General features: G+C 43.3%; 1 protein-coding gene across 1 annotated transcript in view; it reads left to right on the forward strand.

The window, feature by feature from the left end:
* The window catches only part of JAZF1 (JAZF zinc finger 1), a 331623-nt gene that overhangs the window by 165804 nt on the left and 145086 nt on the right, over nt 1-20733 (forward strand). The window contains exon 2 of the mRNA XM_029925849.1: nt 19256-19328. Within this exon, the coding sequence (XP_029781709.1) occupies nt 19256-19328 (73 nt within the window). The remainder of the gene's footprint in view (nt 1-19255; nt 19329-20733) is intronic.

The raw sequence follows: 20733 nt of genomic DNA on the forward strand, positions 1-20733 counted from the left end.
GATTCCAGGGATTAGAATGCAGTGTATGGGCTCTGCCCAGGCCTCGTGGCCCCCTTCCCCCTGCATTCCCGTCCTGGCGTGCTCACCACCTGTTTCTAACTCCTTCTGAGGTTGGAAAACGCGAGAACCAGTACGTTACGTGGTTTCTGCGACATCAGGAGCTCCGGACTGGCCTGGAATCATTACTCAGAGAGGCCCCCGGGGCAAGGGGAGCGGGTTTTACCCCTGATCAAATACAAGCAGTCCTGTGTGAAGCAAAAGAAGGCACGTGGGCAGTACCCACGTGGCTTGGTCTGATGGCATAGGTGGCCCCCTGCCATCACAGTGCCGTGACATCCACCGCTCAGTCCACTCCCGTGGGCTCAGGGGCTCTCCCCTACCCTCGCTGTGTCTACCACTGCTGTTGGAGGAGAAGCATCCTAAGGCAGCCCTCACCGGAAGGTTGAAGGCATCTAGCCAGGCATCAGGTCCGAGAGAACGTGAGTGTGACGGAGTTTGGAAGAATGGCAATCAGTGGGAGAGGCCAGGCAGAGATTGGAGTGGGGGGAGAACGTGGGACCAAGTTCACGTCCTCCACGGTTTTCCTCCAGGGATGATCCTGAGGTGTGTGGCAGGCAGTGTCCCCTCCATGGCGACAGAGCCAGCGGCCCACAGGGAGCTCAGACTGGAAGGATCTGGGCCAGCTGTCGATGAGGGCCTGGATTTCAGGCCCTGCTTCTAACAGAGCAGTTTGTCTAAACAAACAGCAGTCCTTTTCTGGGGGAGAAGGGAGCTTGTGTACATATAATTTTTACAGTTGCCAATTGTAACATTTTAAATTGTGGATTATTTCAAACATAGTTTAAACATACAGAAAATAATGCAGACACCCACCTGTGTATCTACCATCTTCCAAATGTCTCACTCAGGACAGCAACTTCTCATCTGTTTAAACAACCTTTTATTTTAGAATAGTTATAGTTCTTTTTTTTTTAAGAGAGCACACAAGAGCAGGGGAGGGGCAGAGGGAGAGAAAGTATCCAGGCACATTCCACGCTTCGCTCAGAGCCCAGTGCAGGGCTTGATCCCACAACCCTGGGATCATGACCTGAGCCGAAATCAAGTCAGACACTCAACCGACAGCCACCTAAGTGCCCCAGAATAGTTTTAGATTTACAGAAAAATTACAAATGGTATAGAATTCTTTATTCCCACCCCCAGTTTTTCCTATTACTAATATCTCACAACACTGTAGTATATTTCTCACAATGATGAAGCTAAATTGATAACTAACCGAAGTTCATACTAATTCATTTTTTTTTATCTCATGTCCCTTTTCTGTTCCAGGATCCCTCATTGCGGTTTGTCATTATGTCACTTAGTAGAGCCACGATGTTGCGGAGGCTCTATGCACACGTACCATTTTATAGTCATCATGTGGGTGAACCCTCCCTCTTTCTGCTTCATTGTGACAGAGGTCATGTTCAAAGCCACAGCTTCCTGTGTACTCATGCTCTAGAACGCCTCACACATTAACTGTTTCACAACCCAAATGTATTGGGTTTTCTGACCCCAGAAATAGGACCACTGGCTAGGATCCAGAGGACTGAGAACTGGATATGGAGAGAGAAGCCCTGGCGGGTTAGGGTCACAATTCCCTTTGTGTCGCCATTCTGGGGCTCATGTGATTGGAGAGCAATGGGAAGGGTTGGCGATAATCCTCCTTCCCGTTTCTGGGAACCAGTAACCAGTGCGCTTGTGGAAAAACCCAATGCTCTGGGCATTTTCTTTATTCCTTACCTTTGTCTCTTAAGAAAGAAATTTCTAAACTGAGAGTAGTTGGAGAGAGAGAGAGTTTTAAGTAATTCTAGTACAGCATCTATTTGGGTGGCTATTAGGAGCTTGGATTTTAAACCACGGTATTTTTACAGCTGTAGAATCTAGTGCTTGAGTTGATTTAACAAGCAGCCGTGGGTTTGTCTTCTGGCCTAAGTCTGCCACTGGTGCTCTGGGAAAACTTGATCTTGGGCCTGTTTCTAGGAAAGTGTTCTGTAATTTTTTTATTTAGACATTGATGGCTACGCCTTCATTCTGAATGGTAGTGAGCACGTGACAGATGATTCAGCTGTGTAAGCCTTGAAAATTACAGCTTGTCAGCTGAATTGGGAGTCCAGAGAGGGCGTTTTCCTGGGCCCAGACCTGTGGCTAGCAATCAGATAGGCTTAGAGACCTGTGTTGTCCCTCCTAGTGACATCCCCCAGTGTTACTGTCCTTAGCCACACAGGACATCCCAGGTTGTCACGTGCTTCTGTGGGTTACCTGAGATGACTAGGTGGCTTGGTGGTTTTCCAGGCAGTGGTTCTGGAGGCGGGATCCTGAGACTGCCATCTGGGAGCCCGTTAGAAATGCAGATTCTCAGGCCCCGGCCCAAAGCTCCAGGATCAGAAGCCCTGGGAGTGGGGCCCAGCAGCCGGAGCTGTCACAGGGTCCCCCCCCCTCGTTTCCGACACAGACTCAAGTTTGAGAAGCTCTGTTACCGGAGAACTCTTGCTAAATGCCCCTCCTACCTTTACCCAAACTTTCTTTTAAAGTCATTGGGTAACCACATTGTATTTATCTAATTAATATGCAGTGAGCGGGCTCAGGGTGTGATGGCTGGCCTGCCTGGGGTGGAGGACTCGAGGGAGAACCAGCCACAGTGCGTGTCCTTGGGAAGCTGAATCACAGGTGTGGTTCCCAGCCCCCGCTGCATATGAGAATCACCTGAGGAGCTTTTGAAACTCCAGGTGCCTTCATTTAGTGGGTCTTTCATCCCAGATCAATTAAAGCAGACTCTCTGGCCAATAGCCAGGTGTAAACTACATTATAAAACTCCCCGGTGAGGAAGGCAAGCCTTGTGGGAGAGAAAGCGGGCCGGGAGTTTCACGTAATATGGTGAGTGTGAGGATGGTGGTCACAGAGGGTTCAGGGGGAGCACATGGAAGAGTCACTCTTCCCAGGACTGAGTTGGGGGTAAGGAGGTGGAAGTATGTGCAAGGCTTTTACGAAAGTATTCTTAAAGGAAAGTTAAAAGGAAGGCAAAAGCATGGTTTCGATATGGATCCACAAGTGATTTCCAAACAAGTTAGTGGAGGAGAGTCTGAGGAGATGGGCTTTCTTCGACAATGTTCACTCCCCTGTAGACATATTCATTCTCAGTGACTGTGGACTTCAAGGGCCCAACGAGGCCATGCCCAAGGTAGACAGCATGCCTTTTCATCCTGCATTCCTTCAGTGGAAATGCCTCTTCAGACTTGGTTTCAAGAGCGCCTAGACCCCTAGAGCTCACACTCGTGTTTGTAAGAGGAAGCAGCTCAATGATAGAACCCATATCTTCCTTTGGTCTTCAGTGGTCATTCCTGCCCAACAACACGGTTCTTCCCATGAATTTTGACCTTTCTTTCCATGCTTTTGCTTAAGAGACTTTTTTTTTAAGAAGTAAAGGGGATGTTTATAATTCCTCATTCATGAGTCTCTCCTTTTTTGATTCAGAAGGTCAGGTGGGGAGATTTAATGTGAAATATTAGCTGTCTTTACCAATTGCCGTACCCTGTTACCATGCTGTACGCCAGCAATAGAAGCGACCTGTTTTCAATGACAGGTCAAAATTTAGTGCCACGTTGATGGTCCAGAATGAAGATTTTTTGACACAGCGAATGAAATACATACCAGTGCATTTCTGGTTGTGATTTAGCTGACCAAGTAGTTCAGTTATATTATTTTTACTCCTGGAGATCATTACTCTGAATGAAAAATGTTTTAATGTCCAGACTATTAAGATGTGGATGGTGAACATTATTTAAAACAAAATTATTATTTTTTTCTTTCTGGACTGTGAACCAGCTTTATGAGCTTGTGAAGGCTAGTATATGGTTGTTCGCATTTAAAATCAAATGAGAACGTGGGAATGGTTTTTTGGTTTAAAAAACAAGCTTGATTGTCTGTTACTGTGTGCTGCCTTCCAGGGCCTATCTCTTCTCATCTCTTAAGCCCTGATAATGTAATGGGAGAGACACGTCTAGTAAATATACAGTAGACATAAATCTGAGGACATGAATATTATAAAAGGGCATCAAGGAGAAGGGCTATGGGGAACAGGTCGGAGGGAGTTTGTTTATCATTTTTTATGAGGGACAGTGGTCCTTGGGATTGAAATATCTTTTAATAGTGTGTGTAGGTTTGGTCTGATCTCTGGATCACTATGTTGTTTGTTGCAAACCTTTCCCTGGGCTGTGATTACCAAGGCGTTAGAAGTGCTTGAAATGTCCTCTAACCCTCAGGTTTAAAAGGCTCATTGTTTATAAGGGACAAAGGTGATGTAAACACCCAAAAACTGAATAGTGTTCTTATGGTACTTGCCTGCCTGCCTGTCCCATAAGAAAGCAGAGGCTGACGTTTGTTGTGTTTAGAAATCCTCGAATGAATAAACATTTTAAAGAGACCAAGTCGATGAATGCTGTCTCCTCTTTAATCCCACCTTTTCATGCAATACAGTCATTAAATTATTCTGTTGGGCAATGCATTTTAGAACCCAAAAGTTAAAACCTAGACTTCATTAGGACACATTGAACTAAATGTGAAATGTAAACTTTCAAGAGGCTATAATTGAATAGATTTAACCTCTATATTTGGAACAGAGAAATCTCTGGGTGATTATCTTTTTTTTTTTTTTTTTCTCTCTTTAAGGACCTTTCCTAAACTCTGCAGATCTCTTGTCTGTTGACTTGATTAATGAATATTTTGTTCACTAAAATTGGCCATTAATTATTTCCTTGGGTTGTAGCGATAATTACATCTTTCAAGTAAAATCTAATTACCATAATAAGCAGAAAACACCCTGCCAGGTGATGGGGGACGGTGAGAGCTAGTTCGTCGCCGCCAGAGATAGCCAGTTCACCACGCGGCAAGCAGTTGTCACGAGCTAGCTCCCAGCAGTTAACACTTAGCAGTTAATAGACTAGCACACCCAGAATGGGAATTTAGACGTAGTAGCTCCAGAGACATTATTATTAGAAAATACTACCTTGTGATAAACAAGTGTGATGCCATTAAATAATTAATCCTATTACCTTTCATTCATTTATTGATCTTTTCAGTGATCCCTTCTGCCTGCCTCTTTGCTAAGACGAAGAGAAACAGGGTGCTGGCTTTGAAGAAGACCAGTCTGTTGGGAACATAAACATTTTGAAGTGTAATTTATCCTTTGAGTAGACATACCGTGCTGAGGCAGATTCTACCAAGTGGTTACCCAGAATGCTTTGGAGGGGAAGTGCCTTTGTAGTGGGCTTTGTGGGATGAGTCTAAGAAGACCACAGACGTGGGGAGGAGGGGTTTGTAGGAGGGGAATGGGCCTCTGTTTCCAAGTCTTATCAGCGGAATCCTGCTTTCGCCTTTTACCTTCTAATCTACTGGGGCTTCCCACTGGTGAACCGGACCAGAGGACAGAGAGTCTGGGTGGACCAGCTTGGGGCAAAAAAGGGCAGGCAGTGGATCTGGAGAGATAAACAGGGTAATCAGAACAACAGGGGTGGCCATTGAGGAAGGTGCCTGTTGAGGCTGCAAAGGAACTGGGAGTTGCTGGAGGGTAGGGAGCGTGAACTAAAGAAGACAAGTTTGGAGCCAAATTGTAAACAGTCTTCTATATATTTTACCCAAGTCTTTTATCCTCCAAGCAACAAAGAGCCATGTGTAGGGGTGGGCTGATTGCATGATATTATTGATTTGTAGTCTAGCAAGAGTGACATTTCTTTAGTGGCCCTTTGGGGCTCATCAGTGGATCATAAAGTCAATTTAATGGGTTGTCCCAACTTCTTTTAATTTATTTTTGAGAGAGAGAGAGAGAGAGCGTGCGCGCAAGAGAGCTAGTGTGAGCAGGGAAGGGGCAGAGAGAGGGAGACACAGAATCTGAAACAGGCTCCAGCCTCTGAGCTGTCAGCATAGAGCCTGACGCGGGGCACGAACCCACAAACCAGGAGATCATGACCTGAGCAGAAGTCAGATGCTTAACCCACTGAGCCACCCAGGCGCCTCCCAACATTTTAAAAGAAATATTATCAGAGTGTGTTGCATGTGATGAAGTTGAGTGATGTTTGTAAAACTTTTGTATATTTCTGTGTGGCAGGACGTACACCGATTACAATTTAAAATCTATGTCCTGTTGCAGTGCAAATATTAAGAAAACCCTGAGCTGGATTGTCGGCTAGAGTGCAGAGGTGGACCAAGGGGAAGAGAGAAAGAGGAGTAGGCAGTGTGGCTATATATCTTCAGCAACATATATTTAAAAACACTAGATGTTATCTCGGCATTCCTTTTTAAAGCCATTCCTTCTTAAATATCTTTATGATATTGAATCCATATCTAGAGTATTAAACGTCATCTCAGATAAGCCGAGAAAATCCATCAGACTCTTTGCCTTCCATTTTTTCTGGAGCCCAGCCGATAGTAATGTTTACCAAATCCCCAAAGTCTCCCGGGCCTCTCTGAGGAATCCGGGGTCTTGCAGTTCCTTTGATAATGTCTATTTTACTTAAGCATTATAGAATTTTGTATTTGGCTCAAGGTGTGATAAAATCATTTAAATGTGTCTTGGTTTATAAATTGCTTTTTATCTGCAGAGCAAGTTAATTGATCACACTATTTCTAGTTAGTCACTATGGCTTTTAATACACTCAGCATGAAAGCTAGCCAGAAAGTTCTCAGTCTCTTCTGAAAAGACCTGTGGCTCTTTGGAAGAGCAATTGGGAGAAATTCCTGACTCTTCCAGGCGAAATTAACACAGGTGCACATGCACACACTCTCAAAGCTCTAGGAATGGCAAAGAAAGGAAAATGAAATCGGCGTTCTTAATACAAATGACCGCGGTCATTATTTTAAAGTATATAGTTTAAGCCTTCTCTTCTCCATACAGTCTCTCCATGCCAGAGAGACCGACAAGTAAATATGTGGCTGCACTGGGTTATTCCTGCTGGAGAAGAACTCCAAGGCCTCTTTGGGTTGGCAGCTGGAGGCAGGGCCTTGGAGCTAATTATAATAGTTTAATTAAAATGCAGGATTCTCACCTCCAGATTGTGAGGGTGATGATGCCCGATCATGCTCACCGTTTCACAGGAAACTAAAAGCTGTGGGTTAGAAATAATTCAAACTAGGACTAGAATCTGTATCTTCTGGTCCTAAATCCATGTTCTTTAAGATCAGGCACCCAAAGGGAATAACTGAGTAGGAGGTGTACTAACTACATTGAAGCCCGTGTCACCAGTTCAGTTTCCATCAAAAGTTGTTTCATTGCTTCCAAAGCCAGTGCTTTTATCCACAGAGCACTTTTTTTTTTTTTTAAGTGGGGAAGGAGAGGGAAACCCACTTAGCAATTGAATTTGAGAGGACTGGGTGGTGGTCAGGGTCAATGGCATGCACTTGGAAATCAGACCTGAATCTGTGTCCTCATCACCTAGTTGTGTGACCTGAATCTTTTCTGAGCCGTGTATTTTCCTTTGGGAAAGGGATGGGAGAGAGATTTTCCTTGCAATGTTCTTAGGAGAATTGCCCATCCCATATTGGTTCATAGTAGGCATGTGGTAATGGTGGTGATTACTTTGTTATCAGTTTGTTATTGCTGCTTCAAAACAATTGTTCGTAAATGCAGTCCACGATGTAAACACTAAATGCTTTCAGACCTGACTGCCCGAAATAATAGTAATAGCTATGATTTATTACGTACTTAGCATGTCCCAGCCACTGTGCTCTGTGCGGTATATGACTTATCTCCTGTAATCCTTATAATAACCTCATAATGTGTAGGAACTATGAGTCACTGTCTTCCATATCAGAAAACCAAAACTTGGGCTGAGAAACTGACTCAAATTGCACAGTAAGCAGCAAACTGTGCCTGTAGCTACCATATTATGAAAGTAATGAAGGTAAATCGTAAAAAAACAAAACAAACAAACAGAAAAACAAAGTCCACAGTTGCTTCCCAAAAGTCCTTCCACAAAAGCCAAGGATGCCAGGAGCCATCTGCCAGGTGCCAGGGCTGTCCCAGGTGCCCAGATTCACACAATCGGCAGATGGATCGGAGTTACAGCCCAGCTCACTTCCCTGCGCATTAGCAAGTAGAACAAGAAGAGGCGGCGCCTACACCGAATGGGGAAAAATGAATCCCCAACAACTTCATCACTTCGGGGGCCCGCAAGCCTGCATGCCCAGCTCCTGGCTTCAGTCTGGGCACGGACGCTGTGGTGTGCACGATCCCATTGCCAGCCAGCCAGGCAGAGCCCCGTGGATCAGACCAGGTCCAGATCCTCCGCTTTGGCTCCATGCTTTTTTTTTTTTTTTTTTTTCTCTTTTTTTAAAGTACTGATTCCACTTCCCTGGAGGATGAGAATAAAGAGGGCAATTCCTTTTGGCAAATCCTTGACTTAAGTGGCTTCCAAAATGCAAAACTAATATGCTTTGTTTTTGTATCTGAGGTGAATAATAACAGCATGGGAAAACCACAGTGGTTCAGGCCAGTCCGAATTACGGGAAAATCTGAGCCACAGAATACTTCACGTGATGCATTCTTACTAGTTTTAGGACCACACTGTGAAGAAAATCAGTGCCCCCCCCCCCCAAAAGTTCATGGTCCTGGTCAGAGGCCTTATCCCAATGTTCCTATGAATAAATGAAAATCACTCCCAAATCAAGGATTGTTGCTATTTGGTTGGTTGTGATTTGGTTTTTAAAACACTTGACGATATTAACCTGTCAACATAGTTATTAAGCTTACCACTTTCTATATAGAAAGTAGAAGAGGAGTGACCAGAGCTCTAAGGAAATCTGAACCTAAAAGGTTTTACTAGATTTGGCGTTTATTTATAAAACCTTTAAGTCACATTCAATACTTTATTGCCCGTTTCACAGTTGCCTTTTTCGTTTGGGGGAAAAAATGCAAAATGTTTGGTTTAATGACTTTTACAACCAGTTCTCTATCCTTTCCCTGATTTCTAAGCCATCTCAGTCTATGTTAGTGATTTTCAACCCCAGTGACCTATTCAAACCTTTGGAGATGCGTCCTGGGCATCTGAATTTTTTCTAAACTACCCAGGTGATACTAACATGCAGTTCTGGCTGAGAACCATCAGTCTCTACGTATTTGGTGATGAGAAATGAAACCAAATGATACCAACTTCTTATAGGACCCGTAGGCATCGGTTTCACAATGGGGGTTTCTTCTCAGCTTAGAAAGACCTTTTCTCCATCTGGCTCACCTCTGTATTCATCCCTGTCATTTCTTTAGAGCCCTTCTCTATTTAAATCATAAAACCTATATAAGCAGTGAGTGATTCCTACACTTAGCAGAAAAGCAGATACTTTTTATACAAGATCATTTGTATTACTGACCCATATAAGTAAAATCCTCTAGGGTCTTGGGAACTGGGAGCCTTTCGGGGGGAGGGACAGCCCTTCAGGGCCTAACACCCAATACTTGCTATATATTTGGCTTTCTGTAAATATCAGTTATTTTAATCTTGATTTCCTGAATTGGGGCTCACTTCCTTATCAGCTTTTTCTCCTATAAAATCCAAGCTTGTCCTAAATCTGTGTTTTGGTCCAGGGAGAGAGAAGGAAATTTCTTCAGGTGCAAATGGGAGAGACGTCACAGTGTGTGTAGGTTTCAGGTGAATGCAATTCATGGTGTCAGAGCTGCCCTTTACAGGAAAAAAATTTGGCAGGTGGGGGTGGGAGGGGTTATAAGCGGGGGATAAAAGAGGAACAGATAGGAACAGATCTGCATTAATAAATATGCAGACTGAGTCCCGCTCTTGTGTCCGTGTCTGTAGGTGGTGTTATTATATATAGTATTGGGTGGTGGGAATTGTGCATACTCTCATTTTTCACTTTAATTGCTTGCCTGAAAAGATCCTGACAGCTCCGAAGGTTACTGTTGGTTGCATTGTTCATAACTCAGAAGTAATATGCATGTGCAATTTGCTTCATTATTGCCCACTAATAACCAATTCTGGAGAAAGTCCTAAAGCCACCAAAGGAACTATATTTTGACATGATGGTTTTCTCCTCCTCTCCCATTTTTTATCCCAGTTTAAGACTGAGACACAGATGCTGTGTTGATGCAGGTATGATTTTACTCTGATTTTCTGTCCACAAATTTAGTATGATAAACTCTTAAAAGATTTTTTTAATCCAAAAAAAAAGGGCAAAACAAGAAATATTTAAAGTTTCTTATTAGAACTGCAGGTCCAGCAAAACAAACAAGCATTCCTGTTCTTCTGTGTACTGGCTGATTTGGTTTGGCTGCACTAGCTCACTAAAACCTTCAAACATAAATGGCTTAAGTGGAAGAGTTTACTTTTCTCACTTTCAAGAAATCTGGAGGTGGTCAGTCCAGGAGTGGTGTGGGGGTCACAGGCTCAGGGATCCAGGCTCCCGTTGCGTTCCTCTACCATGTGCGATTCCCATTCCCAAATTCATCTCAAATCCAAGGTAGATGCGGGAGCTCCAATTATTCTTCCAGCCAGCAGGAGGGGGAAATTACCCCCCAAAGAAAAGTGCATGCTTTTAAGGAGGCTTCCCAGATACCTTATGTCCTATTTGCCAGGACTTCGTAAAAATGGCGGCTCCTGGAATGATGGGAAATGCTGGCCTCTACCAGACCAGGTGTTCCTGACCACCAAGCCAGCAGTTTCTGCCACGGTGTGTGTAAATGATGAGTTCTTAGGTTTTCTCTGCATCAGTCTGCCCCCCAGTATAATAGAGTTAATCCACAACCGTGCAGAGTTTAATTGCCAAACACTTCATGGGCTGAAGAATTGAGTAGTAGCTATGCCTAACACTGTTGATTAATTTCCCATTCTAGCCGTAGGGCAAAAGTACTATCTTTATCAACCTTTTACAGATGGAAGAATACTAAGAATGAAAGAGGCAGCTTGACTTGTGTGGGCTCACGTTCTAATCCGAAGTGAGATCAGGGGTAACTGCAATGCCTTAGAGACTCTGGTACCAGATCATGTAAAATACTGAACTCACGGCCCTCTGTGACTCAGCGCCCCCAACTCCTGCTTCCTGTGAAATGTACCAATGACTCCATTTCTACCTCAGTACAGCCTCTGCCTTTTCTTCAGACTGGGTAGGATTTCTTTATCCCTGGTAGGTCCTCCATCAATACTGCCTGATTAGTTGGCTAAGTTCTGTGATAACCAAGTGTTTATTCAGAGTTGGGTTTTTACTATATATCATGGTTTTGAGAGACCTGCTTTGGTTCAAGCGCCTGCTGGAATGTGAGGCTGTGTGATGGGATCTTTAGCACTCCGTTTCTGCCTGTGTCATGAGTCCTTTATCTCTCCCTGCTTTGAGGGCTGGGCTTCTTGGTCCTGCAAAATGTCTCCCCACACGTCAGAAGCAGACCTCCCTTTTTTTGTCTGTCAAAACCGTTTTCACTTTCTAATTACTTCTTTGCTTCTGATAATGAGGCACTCAGATCTATACCATAAGAAAAATTATGTCTTTCCATTTCTACTGTCACCAGATCTTCTATTTCTGTATTCTCCTTTCTCCATTCTCCACACCACCGGTTCGTTTTCTAAAACACAGACCATCTCAGTTTACACCTTCAGCTGCTCTCCTTGTGTCCACAGAAGGAAGTCTGAACTCCCTGGGCATTTCAGACCTTCCAGGATGGGGTCCCCATCTGAACTGCAAGAGCATTCCAGCCACACTGGACATTTGGCCGGCCTCTGTTCCTGTTCATCTACTCCAACTGTTTTCTATTGACTTCCCATTTTTGTGCCTTTTCTGACTGGAGGTTTAGTTCAAAGCTCATGTAAAATTTTCTTTCAAGAACTTTCTCTGATTCTCAGAGAGTCCTGTTTCCTTTCCACAGCAGTTGGTAGGATTCTCTCTACTGGCATACATCACAGTCTGTCTTGGGTTATTATTAAGTATGAATTCTGTCGTTTTTCTTGCTCAGTTGTGAATCTACTGACTTAGAATTTCCCTTGAGCAGCTAGCATGGGGCAGAAATTCGGTATGTGTTTCTTGAAACGAATTCCATTTCTTTGTTTCCATAAAGAAAGAGCTCTTCTCTAAGCCGAAACAACATCTTGTATCGTTCTTTTGTACCTTCTTAACAGCCTCCTGGCCTCCTGGTTCAGACAACAGAAATTATCATCCACAGGCAATCTAGGGGCAACAGTTCCATTTCTCATAATATCTGTGTACCTCTCAGTGTGGAAACTATTGACATTTTAAGCCAAATAGTTCTTTGTTGGGGGGGGGGTGTTATCCTATGTGTGCATTGTAGGATGTTTACACAGCACCCTTGGCTTCCACCCACTAGATACCAGCAGCAACCCCCCACCCGGCCCCCATGTCTCCAGACATCCCTGTGGAGGGCAAGGTGTTAAACTGCAGAACACTGTTCCAGAAGCTGTCCATAAATATTCTATAACTAATGAATATTGGCTCTTCAGCCCCACTGCCTTTCCAGAATACCTGTAGACTTCTTGCTGTGCTTTCTGCTTCAAACTTGATTCCAATTTTATAGGTTCCCTAACCTCACCCATGAATGACTCCCTCCCCTCAAAACCCAACTCCTTTCCATTCGTACGTAGGGCTAATTTGGAACGGCCTTATCTGCACTATTCTAACTTTGTATCACTTTGTAGCCCTCTGAATATTGTAGGTATATTTTTCATGTTATCTGTATATACTGGTACATTTATGTGTGGGTCTATTTTCCTCTCCCGTCTGACTCTACTGGTTGAATTGTCTGAGCTGGATGCTGATATTTGTGTCTTTTGTGTTCTACATGGCCAAGGCATGCATATATGTGTTAGGCATACATCATAATGAACAGTGATTATTTACAGGCTTATGATGTGTGGCCTCCTCTGGTCCCCTAAGGAGCTTCCAATTTGATGGGATGTTTAACAGATTTACAAATATATGTAGTGCAGCCAATGGTAGAGGGAGTATATAGGCTAACGCCTTGGAGGATGGGTAGGGTTTCCTTTGGCAAACAATTTTAAGCAAAAGGAATGGAAGTGTCTTTCCATAAACAGGTAGTTCCCTCCCAGCCTTGAAGAGAGGACTTCAGAGCCTCATTCTCCCTGCCTTTTCTTTTGTCACCTCACCTTACCCACCAGCAGCCATCGTCCCTTCCAGACACCTGCTTATTAAAGGATCTTCCACTGTCCAGGAGTGACATAGATGCTCCTTTATGGTCTTGTGTGTGGCATACTCCTTGGATCCAACATCAGGCTCATTTCTGGGGAAGATGGACATGTGTTTTTATATGTACATGCACACATGTACTGCATGGTACCCAGTTTTGGCCTTACTCCTGCTTGAAAGAATTTTCTTGGGTAATCCCAGCACATTAGTCTCCAGGGCTGCTGTGTACAGAAGCACAGGTTGTGCACTTCATAGGCATACCTGGCAGCACATGGTCTTGGGAAGGCCCTCTTGTCTCAGGTCACTAGGTGAAAGTTTGGGTGATTAGATAACACTCTGTCACCATCAAAGAGTACGGAATGACAGTGTCATAGATATTATAAGGCCTACATGTCTCATACTTAGGGAAAAATAGCTATGCCTCTCAAGCAGTCTTCAATGACGGGAGTTTAATGGGTTTGTAAAGAGTTAGAAGGCATCCCCGTCAGGACGGTCTATGTCTAATAACTTCAATCCTCTGGCCATGCCAGGAACTGGCAGACCTGCCACATGCCCCGTTTATTTATGAATCAGCCTTCTCGAGCATTGTCTCGGTGGCTCTGGGTTGAATAATGTTTACCCACTCACTTGTAGAGGAAAACTCCGGCTACAAACATGAACATGAATGCTTCTTTTTAATAGGTGCTGTTACTGTGCTGCGCGGTGTCCCCGACTCTCAGATACTTAACTCGTAAAGTTTACAGCAACACTTAACTGCATCTGGATTTCACATTGAATTTAGGAAGGCAAGAATCTCACTGTAATTTCCACTGACTGCCCTGTAATGGAAATTATACCTTGGGAAAAGTTTCAAATGACGTGTCTATAAACTAAGGAAAAGTTGATCCATTCAAAGGCTGGTTATATGCGATTGTGGGGTGTTGGGTTTTGTTTTTTGTTTTTTGGTTTTTTTGAAAGGACCATTTCCAACAAGAAATATTTATTTCAGCAGCTGAAGTAAACTAGCCGTGAATTAAAAGTTGGTCTTTGTAAATTGTTGGTTCATCAAAAATCAGTCCTGAAAGTGGTGTGAATGTTAAAATAGAACTGTGCTGGGCTTGTCAGAAAGCTAGAAGGATTCTCCATCTAGAGTCCAGTGTTACAGCTGGATAGTAACAATGAGTTGACTTCAGAGGATTAGTGGCCTTTTTAATGGTCTGAATGCTGGCCTAATGGCACTCAGCATGCAGGTCTTCTGGTCCTCGGGGGGCAGGGGGCACGATACTACCTCTTCTCCTCACTGGTACCGCTCAACCTGCAAACAACTCATTGCTGATTGAGGCCTCTTTAGTCTTGTGGAAAGTTAGGGCAACCGGTTTCTCCCTTTCTTCAACTTATAAGTAATTCAGGTCTATAAAATCCTAACAGTGTAGGCTAGCTAAGGCTTAGCCAAGGCCCACGAGCTTATTAATCAGCCTCCGTTAACCCAGCGAACGACCTTGATAGATTTCATTCTGGCTTGAAGATAGTGCTATAAAAGTCCCCACATATGTCACACACCCACTCGGTTGCCATTGGCCCCCATCGCAGAGACAGCAGAGCTGATGGGCATAAGCCTAACCAGTTGATCACAGCGGCCTTTCCTTCATAATATTGTAATTCCACTTTCTACGGAGAAGGGTCTGAATGCTGTCCTTTTCTTTTTTCTGCCATCTGCCTTGCCTTTTTCCTCGCCACCTGAAAGTAGTGGGAGCTGGTTCTGTGACATTATTGAACTCTTTGCCATTGAATTGAATCTATAAAGCCACGAGTCACTAAAGCCAGAGAAATCCTCCGCTTTGTGCCTAGTCCTTCCTGAACTGAGTGTTCAAGCGATTAGCCCGAGGTAGGAACGCTGGAAGAGACACACTGCCATCTATTTTAGCAGATGCCGTGTTTTCGAAGCTGAAGCAAGTGGATAGGTTTTTATCGCCTGGGTGTCTATAAATCTTTTCATTTGATTTCTCTTAGCCTTCACTCAGCTTGAAAGCTGTGAGCATGCAGGGGGTGGCATAAGGCAGAAAACCAGAATCTCTTCGTGCTTTTCTTGGCTACACCCTGCCCTGCTGAAAACGTTTGGGCTTTTCTTCTGGTCACTGCTTAGCACTATAAAAGCGGTAGACTGTTGTTCTCTGTGGCTGTAGACAGCCACATCATAGAAATGCTTGCCTTCCTGCCAGTTGCCAGCTTGCCAAGCATCATGCGGCTGTGAAAAAAAAAAAAAAAATGAAATGCCTCTATCCCACAGCCCGTTTACTGAGGTGGATTATATCTCTGGCCCGTGGCGGCTAATGGTCCGGTTTCACATTTTTCCTGGAGCCATGAACAAGCCAGAACTATCTGGGCGACTGTGGGCTACAGCCATAGCCATTCAGATCACATTTCTTCCCGCAGCAGCTTATATGCAAAACAGTTCTCTGCGGTGTGGCACGTGGAATAAGGAAGTTCTTTTTATTGAATTCAGTCCTATCCAGTGGCTAGCGCTACTCCCTCCAGCGACTTCTGACAACGGACAGTGCGTGCTCCCCAGGAGCTCGTTGTCCTGTGCGAAAATCCTAGTCCCTTGTTCTAATCCTTTCCTGTAGAGAGTTTCTAGAGAGTTTCTAGCAGCTGGCAGTTACGTTTCTGCCAGGGAGAGAGAAATCATAAAGGCAGCTATTCTACTTTTACTGAATGTGAAGTGCTCAACGGCGAAATTAAATCCATAAAACGGTGAGTCATGATCGCGGCACACCAGTCAGCCAGGAAGCAAGGGACAGAGCCAAGGTTGATTTGCGACCAGCAGCTGATGCTCTTCCTCCAGTAGCCCTCGTGTAGGCCTCTCCTGACTTCTGGGCACCAAGCACATCATTTCGATTTTGAGAACTCAAAAGCTTTCATGAATGTTCTAAAGCTTGCCCAAGGAAATACCTAATCTGAAAAAGATGCAGTTAAGCCTGGTAGATGTCTGTCTAGAAGGCTGCCTTCTTGTCAAGTAACCAGAGTCTGCCTCCTAGAAAAAGAGAATCCTGCCAGAGGTGCTTCCAGATGGTCTTTTTGCCATGAAGAGGGTGGCGTTGGGAGGCTTCTGGAAGTCCATTTCTCCACTAAATAATAACTTAAGGGTATGTGAGCATAAGTCTTGCATAGGTTGTAGAAGGTAGCGAAACAAAGTAAGAAAACAGTACTTCAAAACCTTGCTTTGCAACTAGCATACAAACATTCTTGATTCTTTGTGAAAGGTTACAAGGGGACATTTGTGTTGTCCGTGCCCAACACCATTCATCTGAGCATCAGAAAACTGAAGGATTTTCTATAAGGTGTGTCTTCCCCTTCCCCGAAGAGGCATTAGCATATGATGAGTAAAAGAAGGATATAAATGTACGTTTGTGTGTATGCCTGCTCACACACTAGTAAAAGAAGAGTCCAGGTAGCTTAGAGAAGAGCCGTGTTGAAAACAGTTTAGAACTTATAGAACTTGAAAACAAAGGAAAGCTTCAGAGGACTGTTTGTGTAATAACAGAATAATGTCAGTTAGCAAGAATAAAGGCAACAGTGGAAGACACAATGTTCATTGGCCTTCTAACTCTGTGCCCCTTAAACCCACATTTTAGGGGGTCTGGGTGGCTCAGTCAATTGAATGTCCAACTTCAACGTAGGTCACAATCTCACGGTTCCCGGGTTCGAGCCCTGCGTTAGGCTCTGTACTAACAGCTTGAAGCCTGGAGCCTGCTTCAAATTTGTCTCTCCCTCTCTGTCCCCTCCCCCAATTGCATGCTGTCTCTCTCTCTGTCTCTCAAAAAATAAACATTAAAGAATTAAAAAAACATTTTAGACTCAGAAGGTTCTCTTTTTTAAAATTTTTAAAAATGTTTTATTTATTCTTGAGAGAGAGAGAGACAGAGACAGAGCATGAGTGGGGAAGGGGCAGAGTGAGAGGAGACGCAGAATCTGAAGCAGGCTCCAGGCTCCAAGCTATCAGCACAGAGCCCAATGCAGGGCTCGACTCACAAGCTGTGAGATCATGACCTGAGCCAAAGTCGATGCTCAACCTGAGCCACAGTCGGATGCTCAATCGACTGAGCCACCCAGGCACCCCTCAGAAAGGCACGCTTTTCTTTCAAAAACAATACACCTTGTGAAATCCTGCACCAGATGGCTCTGAAGGAATGGGTTTTAGTGAGTGAAGTTCTGGCCTGTGTCTCAAAAACTGAGCACCTTAGTCATCAGGCGCTCCACATGAGGTCAAACTGTTCTGTGAGCATTTGAGGAATTTTCCACCCTGACGTTTGCAATCATTGCCTTGGTCTTTCTTATCTCCCTCTTGATTTTTCTGGTCTTTGTTTCCAATCTCTTGTCTCTTACCTCGCTAAGCACCTACAAAGGCCTTGCAGGATTGGTCTGTCAGTCCCCATTTGCGCACACAGCCTGCCCAGCATTCCAATGGACCTTTGCTGGGGCGGGGGGGATAAAACCCTTCCCCTGGTGAGCATTGTTCCACTGATTCTTTCTAGTGAACACAGGTGACCTCACAAAGTGTTCCTCAGAACACAGATCTGCTTTGAGGTCACAGCCAACTTGAATGAGTGTGAGGAAAGGTTGTATTTGAAAACTAAGCTTCCCTTGGAGAGGTTTCCAGTGTTTCGAGACGAGTGGGTGTTATCTGTAGGCTAGTGATCTACAAACAGCCTCCGCTGCATATGTAATCATTGTGGGCAGGAGAGGAAATGCTGAGTTACTGATCTGTTCTCACTCACGCTGCCAAAACCTTGAGACCCGACTTGATGGAGCCATTCAGAGAATCTTTGTCTCTTGTTTCGGAATTTGGCTTTCAAGGCCCTGCAATGGCAAAAACCCAGGAAGCAGGACTTCTGAATAGTAGGTCTCTGAAATTCTTGGCATAGGAAGAACAATAAAGTGAACATGAGATTCTTAAGTTTGACACCAAGAATAAGATTGCCACTACCGCCCAGTGTGAGTCTGGGAGTCAAAAGCATCGTAAATGGATTTTTACGCTATCCTTTTTGCCACCCGTGCTCACTGCCACCGTGTCTGCACCCCCTGCCCCCGGCACCTGTTAATGTATGTGCTTTGGAGTTAGTGTGTGTATCTTACATCTACCACGTGCAATAAACACTTCCTGCGCAAAGGTGCTTGAAACAGCACCTGTCATTACATCAAAGAAGGTGTTATTACCCCAGTGCAGCTGGACGAGTTCTAATCATGAGACGGCTTTAAATGAGGTTACAATGAAAAAGAAATTGGTGTGAAATGTCTGAACCTTTTTTCGTGGAAAATAAGGCATGTTCCGTTTCCCTCTTTTATCGTCCCTACAAACATTGCCTTTGCATGTGTTTAGTGCAGCCCTTGTTCTTCGTGAGAAGCTTGAGAATACACTTCTGGTTGTGAAAAGTGCGTTTTTGTGTGTGCCATGTTGGAGAAGCATCAGTAAAGAAGGTTGCTATGGTGTTGAATGCTCTCTTCAGGGGGGAAGAGCCCCTCTGATGAATGTGGTATTTGTAGATTCTGAACCAGCATGAGAATTCCGGATGGAGAGTCTAGAAAAGGTTATAATAAACTCATTATACAATTAAAAAGGAGAAGAGCTGCCTCCAGAATGTGAATCCCAACCCAGAAAAGTGTTCAGTGAACAGGAACAATACTCTGTGGATTTTCAAATTGATGGAGCTATCCAATGGCAACTAATTTGTTCCAGCATTCAAGTGAGCATAATTAACAGAGACTTTCTTTCTTAGGTCGATTACCCTCCAAAAACCATGCCAACATTGTAACTGTAAGCAGTGAAAACCAATATTTATGAGGGGGATTGTGCAAGAGTTTGTGTGACAGATGGACATTTTATCACTGTTGATGTTTGGAATTCCCTTGAAAAGTAATGTAATATCTTGTTATTTATGAATGAAAAGAAAAAATGATTGTGCTGTGCTGTCTGGGTTTTCTTTAAAAAGAGGTATGTTAAGTCTTTTTCTCTGTTTAACCTCTATTACTTTACATTAGGTGCCCTCGTATATTCTCATGCAAAAGCTGAAAAATCATAACTGTGTTTTTATTACAGATACAGATCCACGTGTTTTAGAAAAACAAGAATTACAGCAGCCAACCTATGTCGCCCTCAGTTACATTAATAGGTAAGCCGCTTTCAGAATTTATAGCAACCTCATATCTACCACATGTTTATTTTCCAAATGCATCTTTTTAACAGTAGAAAAAATTGCTTTCAATCTTCAACTATTTACTGGAGACTATTTAACGTCAACCTCTATACAGAATTTTCTTGCTTCTCTGTTGCAAAGATGTAGGATTGTAGTTCTCTGTGCATATGGCTGAAAACATGCCTGATTTATAAGCTCATTCTGGAAGTATTTTGTATGCAGACTTAGAATATGCTCTTTTGACTTCATAGGGCAGTTTGGGAGATTAATGGATTTATGTTTGAGTGAAACTTTTAAGCCCTCGGGTGAAGAGGTACTTTATGAATTCAGAACGTTGTTGGAATATCAGGATATATCTGCATATAACAAACCGAAATAATTTAATATCAGAAAGTTATTGAGTAGCAGCTCATTTGTAGTAAAAACATTCTCAACAACCGACCTCATCTGTGTAGAGTAATATGAGTTTTCCCTGAAACTGAACGTGTGAGCGTGACTTTAGAGAACACTTAAAACTTGATACAAGTCTAACGGAGGACCTGGTGTTTTTAGCCAACTTAAATAATTAAGGAGACAGTGATTTCTGGAGACAACCTAAAATCAACTCACGTTAAGAAAACACGCATCCCGGAAGAGAAAAAGGGAAAGTAAAAGCAAAACGGGTTTTTAATGAGAGTGAGATATTCTGCTCATAATTCAGAGCATGAATTTCTATCCACTGCCCCTTTTTTATATGAGGCGAAAAGTGATTTCAGACTCTAGGTTCCAGAGCTGAGGTTCAGGGTCTGGAGTAGAAAGTGGAGAATGAATGATCTGTGTCTTTTACTTTGATGCATTTTGGGGGGGGAAACTTGCTTAAATCTTTAGAGAGCTTAGAGTTGGAGTTGCATGTACTCAGTTTCACTTTCTTTTATAAAGCATGGTTTTAAAATGATTCATTAACATAAACCTCTATTTGCATGTTGCCTTTGGATTTCTTGCTTATCAGTCTTGCCTGGAAGTGAGATAAGGTATCTATAGTTTCTTATTGCCTGTAATTTTTGAAATGTTTTAAGTAGAATACCTTCAATATCACACTAGATACACATAAAGGTATATATGATTATCTGGATTTCTCATAAAACTGGTTTCCAATGCTTAACATGACCTGAAAGTCTTTAATTATACTTTAGAATTATGTGTATGTAACATAGGTTAATTAGCCTACTAATAATGGGCAGTAGAATATATAGGCTTGTGGATTGTGGCATTGAATAGGACTTTTTAATAGTGTGGCTATTGTTTTAGGTAAAATGTGTTATGTATGTATATACAAATTCATACAATACCAAACCTCATTCTAATAAGCATATGAGATTTTAAAAAAGGATTTTTTAATGTT

Source organism: Suricata suricatta, chromosome 2, assembly GCF_006229205.1.
Source record: "Suricata suricatta isolate VVHF042 chromosome 2, meerkat_22Aug2017_6uvM2_HiC, whole genome shotgun sequence".
NCBI lineage: Eukaryota > Metazoa > Chordata > Mammalia > Carnivora > Herpestidae > Suricata > Suricata suricatta.